At 39.7% G+C, this 7,500-nt stretch overlaps 2 protein-coding genes across 2 annotated transcripts in view; one reads left to right on the forward strand and one right to left on the reverse strand.

The window, feature by feature from the left end:
* The window catches only part of LOC137970228 (uncharacterized), an 18,540-nt gene that overhangs the window by 5,206 nt on the left and 5,834 nt on the right, over positions 1-7,500 (reverse strand). The window contains exon 5 of the mRNA XM_068816751.1: positions 5,057-5,098. Within this exon, the coding sequence (XP_068672852.1) occupies positions 5,057-5,098 (42 nt within the window). The remainder of the gene's footprint in view (positions 1-5,056; positions 5,099-7,500) is intronic.
* LOC137970227 (BTB/POZ domain-containing protein 6-like) lies at positions 2,054-4,346 on the forward strand. The gene has a single exon (XM_068816750.1). It carries the CDS (start codon positions 2,159-2,161, stop codon positions 3,482-3,484), a length of 1,326 nt encoding a protein of 441 aa, XP_068672851.1. The 5' UTR covers positions 2,054-2,158; the 3' UTR covers positions 3,485-4,346.

Below are 7,500 nucleotides of genomic sequence, written 5' to 3' on the forward strand. Positions count from 1 at the left end.
AAAGGCGGCGCGGTAGTTGTTTGGCGGTCCGACCTTTACCAAAAAGAAGCTTTGCGGCAACTTTCGGATACCTCGTTTTATGCCAAAATCCCTAAAGATCTCACTTCCAATAATCAAAAACTTGTCAAAGACACCATTCAAAATCTTATAGTTAATCAAGAATTACCGGACACTGCCACTAATCTCATCATCAACACCCCTAGAACTTCGTGCATTTACTTCTTGCCTAAAATTCACAAACCCAACAACCCAGGTCGACCTATCGTTTCTGCCTGTAGTTGCCCCACCGAACTCATTTCTAGCTACTTAGACAGGATTATGACGCCTATCGTCCAATCTTTGCCATCATACATTAAAGACAGTACACACGCACTACAAATTTTCCGCGATTTCAATTTCTCCGGCCAAGACAAATTTATTTTCACCATGGACATTACATCTCTATACACAGTCATTCCTAATAGCGAAGGTCTTCAAGCACTTAAACACTTTTTCGATCAACGCACTGTCAAAGAACCTAGCTCGGAAACGCTCCTCCGCCTTGCCGAACTAGTTTTAACGCTTAACTGTTTTTCATTCGCCGGCAACTATTACAAACAAATTAATGGTGTAGCGATGGGCACAAGAATGGGACCTAGCTATGCCAATCTTTTTGTAGGATATGTTGAACACCAATTCTTCAACCAGTACAACGGCCCCAAACCTGAACTCTATGGCCGCTACATCGACGACTGCATCGGCGCTATTTCATCCAGCAGAGAAGAACTTGATCAATTTATAACCTCCGTCAACTCTTTTCATCCGGCTCTTAAATATACCTGGGAAATTTCGGAAACTTCATTGGCTTTTCTAGATATCAAAGTTTCTATTAGAGGCAACTTGCTATGCACTAGTGTGCACTACAAACCTACTGATTCACACAGTTATTTGTTGTATTCATCGTCACATCCATCACATGTCAAGAACTCCATCCCTTATTCTCAATTTCTTAGACTTCGACGTCTATGTAGTGATGACTCCGATTTTTCCAGCAAATCAGAGGAGATGTGCCAGTTCTTCGAAAAACGTGGCTATCCTGTCTCTGTGGTCAAAGAGGGTCATCATCGCGCCCAACAATTTGATCGACAGTCGTCACTATTAACGTCACAGAAAGATAAGAATGACAGAATTCCATTCACCCTCACTTTCCATCCTCATAATCACGCAGTCAAAAGCATCATTCTCAGTAATTTTAAATTACTCCAAAATGATCCCGAGACTGGTAGAATCTTTTCGCAACCTCCACTTATTTCATTCAAACGCGACAAAAACGTAGGCAACTTTTTAGTTAGAAGCGCGCTCAAAACCAACGAGCAACCCGGCACTTTCAAATGCGCGCGCTCACGATGCAAAACTTGTCTTTTCATTGTTAACACCAGCAAGATATCGGGACCTAAGCGATCTGTTAAGATCACCGATCGTTTCACATGTACCTCCGCAAATGTCATTTATTGCATAACCTGTACGTTATGCAATAAATTATACATTGGTGAGACAGGTAGACGACTAGGTGACCGATTCCGCGAACACCTTCGTGATGTTGAGAAGAATGACAAGGATGCATCTAAGCCAGTCGCTCGCCATTTTAATCTACCTAACCACTCCAAAAAACACATGGCTATCTGCGGCCTTTCCCTACATCTAGGTACGACGGAAAGCCGCAAGAATCTGGAACAAAAATTCATCTTTCAAATCGGCACCCTTAATCCTCACGGTATTAACGAACGCTTTTCATTTAACTAATATATTCCTATTTTTCACGTTGCCTTGTTACCACCAATAGCGTAGCTCCTACTCTACTATAAAAACTACACGTAACCCATAATCCCTCGATTCGCTCTGACGAAGGGCTAACGCTCGAAACGTCAGCTTTTAGAATCTCTGTACGGTGGTCAATTTACATTATCAACTCCGTTGATAAACCAAATTTTCATATGATAATAGGTCTTACTAGTTATAAAACTGGTTTTTTCCCTTCGTAGCTTTGCAAACCCATGCTGAGCCACCTGGCCTTTAAATGAGATGGCCGGGCTGCTCAGTGGATTGGCTTTCAAAGGGCCCTCCCATTACCAGTGGGTTTTCCTAATTATTGCATAACGGGAAGTAACTGCAAAGTACAATGGCTAGCGTTGAAGAAAACTGGCAAACAAAAAGCTCATCTATCGACGAAAGAATGAAATTTGTTTTTAACAAGGAGTTACTGAGCGATGTGAAGTTCATTGTTCCCGTGTCGAGTGACAAAAGTGAAATCGAAAGTAAGGTGATTCCAGCTCACAAATTTGTGCTTTCAATAAGCAGCCCTGTGTTCTATGCCATGTTTTATGGTCAAATGGCGGACACTAGGGACTCTATTAAACTGCCTGACTGCGAATACGAGAGTCTCCTGGAGTTTTTACGTTTCTTGTACAGCGATGAAGTACAGCTAACCGGAAGTAATGTAATGCGTTTGCTGTGCTTGGCGAAGAAATACTTAGTGCCTTCACTTGCTGATAAGTGTTGCGAATTTCTTCGAGATAGCCTGGGGCCATCCAACGTTTTCTCCATTCTCCCACACGCCGAGAAGTTTGAAGATAAAGAGTTGGAAAATCGATGCTGGGAAGTTATCGATCTCAAGACAGCCGAAGCTGTGACGTCAGATGATTTTGTTACGGTCGAGGGATCCCTATTGAAATCTGTAGTAAAGAGGGACAGGTTGAATATCAAGGAAGTAGAATTGTTCAAGGCTGTTGATCACTGGGCAAAAAACAAATGTGAGGAGGAAGGTTTAGCCCCGGATGGCCATGTAAAGAGAAGAATCATTGGAGAGGAGACCCTAAAAGAAATAAGATTTCCCTCGATGTCACAAAAGGAGTTTGCTTCTTTTGTCCTTGACTCCAGCATATTGAACACTCAAGAAATTTGTAACATGATGAAGCACTACAATCAAGTATTGACATCCCCTTTGCCATTTGCACAGTCTTCAAGGCTTGGCGTTGCAAAACGATGTCGGCGATTCACGCACTTCAACCAGCCTGGGTTAAATGGTTGGGATTATGGTGATCCCACGCGGACGGATTCTCTCTGCCTTCAAGTAAAGAAGTCTATCAGTCTTTTGGGAGTACAGCATTTCGGCTGTGAGGGTGGTGAGTACATAGTTTCCACGGAAATTTCTGACATGACACGTGGCGCATCTCAGGCAAAAATATCTGGAACTTATTCATGTGAAAAAGACATCGATCATCCCTATTATGGATTTGATGTTTTGTTCAACTCTCGCGTCAATTTAGAACCAGGGAATTTATACAGGATTTCTTCAAGCATCAAAGGGCCACGATCATGGTATGGTGAGGAAGGGAAAATATTTTTTGAGACCGCAGGAGTAGGATTTACAGTAAGCAACTCAGACGCTTCTACTAATTCGACCACGACGACAACGGGCCAGTTTCCAGGCTTCATTTTCCATTAATAATTATTTATTATTGGTTAAAGAAAAAGGTTTTCGTACAATAATTACCAAATTTCATTGTTTTTTTAATCCTTTAAAGAATGACGTAAAATGTATTATTCTCTCCACTTCTTTACAATTCTGCACTGAATGACTCTCTGATCATCTCAAGGTTATTAACCAAAAGTATGGTTAACCATAATAATAGAACTCTTTGTTATATAGTCCTTGTCGGATATATTATTTTGCTTGAATAGCTCAATAATAGCAATGTTTGCTGTCACATCATCTCACTGATATGCCAAGCAAAGGTTAGTTGATAGTCGAAACAAAGGTTTCTGTTTTGATCTAAATATCAAAAGAAATTATTGTAAATATGCTATACACGAATAGCATTTATGACACGTGACACTTAAATATTACTTCCTTTAAGTCATTTTCCTGAAATAAAGCCCGCTTTGCACTAGCAAAAAAGTCTGGCACAGCACTCCGAAATGTCGGTACCGTACGCATGTTTTTCGGGCACAGCACGGTAACTTTTTCATGTGTAAACAGAACAAACAGAAGGCATATTCGGCACATGTGCCAGAAGTTATACGGGTGCGCAGCACATCTCTGGAAGTGTGCTCAGGACTTCAAATATTTGGTATTGTGCCACTATTTTGGAGTGCCTTCCCAATTTTGTGCGAGCATAAAAGGGGTTTTAGTCATGTGTCATTGTTTCGGTATTTTTCCAACGCTTATTTACTTTACGAAAATTGAGCGGTGTGACACTTTGTGTTGCCTGACTACATGGGCACCTTTTCAGTCAACTGATAGACTTGTTAAAATGTTATTTGAGTTAAGATCGTTTAGCTTGTTGCAATAAATCACTGTCAACAGTCATGCAACTTTGGTTTTCCGTAGTTTTTGTGTTCTCGAATAAGCGACACATACAATAATCCCCAAACTTTGCGAAAACCTATCCTCACCATAGGTTTTCTCCCGACAGTCATAGCATTTCAGTTATTTTGACAAACTGTGACGAGATTTTGAGCTTTTTTAAACGATACCTCAATGAATTCCCAAAGAAAATTTGCAGTCACAAAGTAACGAGGAGAAGTAGGGAGCTTGCGTAAAGACGACGACAGCGGCTCAAAGGACGTCAACTTGTACGTTCCAGCGACAGACCTTTTATGGCAATTGGTGTGGTAGGGAGCTACTTTTCTGGATGTGTCAGTGGTTTTTCCGTGAACACCGTGATGGTGGCAGCCTTTTACCTGACACTAATTTGCAACTTCTTGAAAGAAAAGGACGCTGATCACCTCCCCTCTTGCGAAAGAGGCTTTTGCACACATGCCCGTCACTTGGACAAGTGCCTCGCACCCAGACATCTTTCAAATATCGCTAATTGACTTGATTCAATTATTTTTTTGTTGCTGAAAATTTTACAATTTAAAGTCTCATGTGTAGTTAACCCATGTGTGGTTTTGATGTGATTTTACTGCAATTCATCAGCAGCAAATCAAGAGAATTGAAATTGTTTGAAACTTGATGAAACTTTGCTGTGACAAACACCATACTTGTGAACAGGAATTAGAGTGTTTTGCTTACCTGTCACTTCCTCATCTCGGATAACAAGATCTGTTACAGTGTCTACAATAAAGAGAGAAGTCTGATAAGTCTAGCTATTAAACCGCACACCGGTGGCTCAGTTGGTTGAGCATCGGGCTGCCATGCGGGAGGTTGTGAATTCGACTCCAGCCGGACCAACACTCAGGGTCTTAAAATAACTGAGGAGAAAGTGCTGCCTTTGTAAGACTTTTAAGACTTTCAAGTCTTCTCGGATAAGGACTATAAACCGTAGGCCCTGTCTCACAACCCTTCAATGTTCATAATCCTGTGGGACGTAAAAGAACCCACACACTATTCGTAAAGAGTAGGGCATGGAGCTCCCGGTGTTGTGGTCAGGCCTCATTTTATTCATTCATGTGCAGGGTGAGATCACTAATGGACTGATAGCAGCTGCCTGTATATGCTGATGTCCGATCCCACCCATAGATCCCTTGGTTGTAAAGTGTATTTGAATATGATAATAGAAAATGCTCTATATAAATTCACTACCATTACCATTATTTCATATTTGAGATAAGATAAATATTACTACTGTGTTGACAAAATGTAGGCAAAAACAAGAGTGAGTTTTCCAAAACCATGTACTCTTAGCAAGGGTCATTCATTTGACTGCCACACACTATGGTAACATTGTTTGAAGTAACAAAAACATCTAAACTAAATTTGATTGGCTATCTCTGACTTGTTACTGGGTTGCCATATGGCAATCCAGTCAGATTCTGAGTGGAATTTCTCCGTCTTGTTATTTTTTTGTGTCAAGAAAATGGAAAAGTTGCAAAATAGGTCTTTCCTGTAACTCCCCTGCTGAGCATTGTCTTTGAGCATAGAGTCTTCTGCATGTATTTTTGGTAGGTTTCAGGGGGTAGTAGAAATGCATAGAATTTATCCAGTGGACACAGTAGAACATTAATTAACCTGCAATGGCTTCAACGTCATTGTAAACACGAATGGTGTTTGGATCTTTAAACAAAATATACCCTTATGGAGCTCAAGAATGGAATGTCAGTTGGATAAACAAGACAGGCAGCGAAAAATAGATATCTAGAATCCTAAAAGTGACAAGTAATGGTCTGCGACAACAATTGCATATCACCGTTGGATATCAAAGTGAGCTTTGTTACTAATATTTTACTAACTGTGATGTTACTGAATTGCATGTGGTTTGTGACACAATGACAGATTGTGTTTCTTGTTTGCACGCACACACTTGAAATAGGAAGAGTATTTTTGCCTCTAATAAAGATGACAAGAATTTGTAGCTGTGTTCTTTTTGGCAAATGATTAATAGGAAGCAATACTTTTTCACGCCAGAAAGAGATTTGTTTAGTCACTCTAGTGTAAAATGAAGTTATTGTTAATTTGATAGGCCAACAATATTTCTTTAACTTTCTCTTTAAAGAAAGAGATTTCCTGCGATTTTTTTTTTCAGCCTGTTCAGTTGAAATATTATTTCTCACTAAGAGTTCCATCTTTGTCCAAATGAATGCCAAAAAATAAAGATTTTTGAAGGATCTTACAGTGGAATATGTTTTTGTAATTTAAAATTCTTTGTCAAAAATTTGTATAAGAAGCAAGAAATTTAGTCCCATTTTCCTCTTTGTTGAATTCTTGTTTCCGTTTTATTTTCGGATTGGCCCAGCCAGCCTTACTCCTAGGAAAATCCAGGTTTAGCGCCTTCAACAGTGTTCCAGATGAGAGTCAAGTCTCGGGTCAATAACCCGACAAAGAAGGCTTCCTGACCCAACGGATAAAATTAATGTAAATTTTCAGCGAAATATTACAACAAAATTAAAAACTGAAAGACAGAAGTTTCTTGCCGAATAAGCGACAAACAATTAACAATCTTCCTTGTAGTTCAATCAATGTAAACAAGAACCTTGACACAAGGTGATCATGTGCACCTTTGTGGTTGCCTAGCACATGATCATTTTCTTCCTTTTGACAAAACATCATGATCTTCCTCTTGATTTACAGAAGTCAGAGACTGCAGAAATTTCAGTGTTTTTACAACAGATTGTCATTAATCTTTCACTGAGAATTCAAATTTCAGAGTTTTATATAAAAACTATGTTATTTTTTTCCTCATCTGTCTTTTGGCTTGCCTTTACTACTGTTCAACTCTTGGCTTTTGTGATACTTTCCATCAGAGCAATTTGCAGTTAGTCTTTTTGCAGACTATTTAACTTAAAGAAGAAACGAGTGAGTTTTATTCAAGAGCGTGTTTTGTTATAGCCTGCAAGCAGGCTCTTCCACAGAAATGGCACACAGTCGAAATATAGGGGCTTGCTTTCAAAACAAGTGACGAAGCCCCTATATTTAGACAGCGTCCCATTTTCAACAGAAAAGGCTGCTTGCAGGCTAGTTTTGTTATCTTTGAACTGAATTTACTACCAAAGCTTAAAAAGGTAAAAGACATAAATCGG

This window comes from Montipora foliosa, chromosome 9 (genome assembly GCF_036669935.1).
Source record: "Montipora foliosa isolate CH-2021 chromosome 9, ASM3666993v2, whole genome shotgun sequence".
Classification (NCBI taxonomy): domain Eukaryota; kingdom Metazoa; phylum Cnidaria; class Anthozoa; order Scleractinia; family Acroporidae; genus Montipora; species Montipora foliosa.

Coding starts and splice junctions, on each gene's coding strand:
- LOC137970227 (XM_068816750.1), top strand. CDS start 2,159: ATGGCTAGCGTTGAAGAAAACTGGCAAACAAAAAGCTCATCTATCGAC.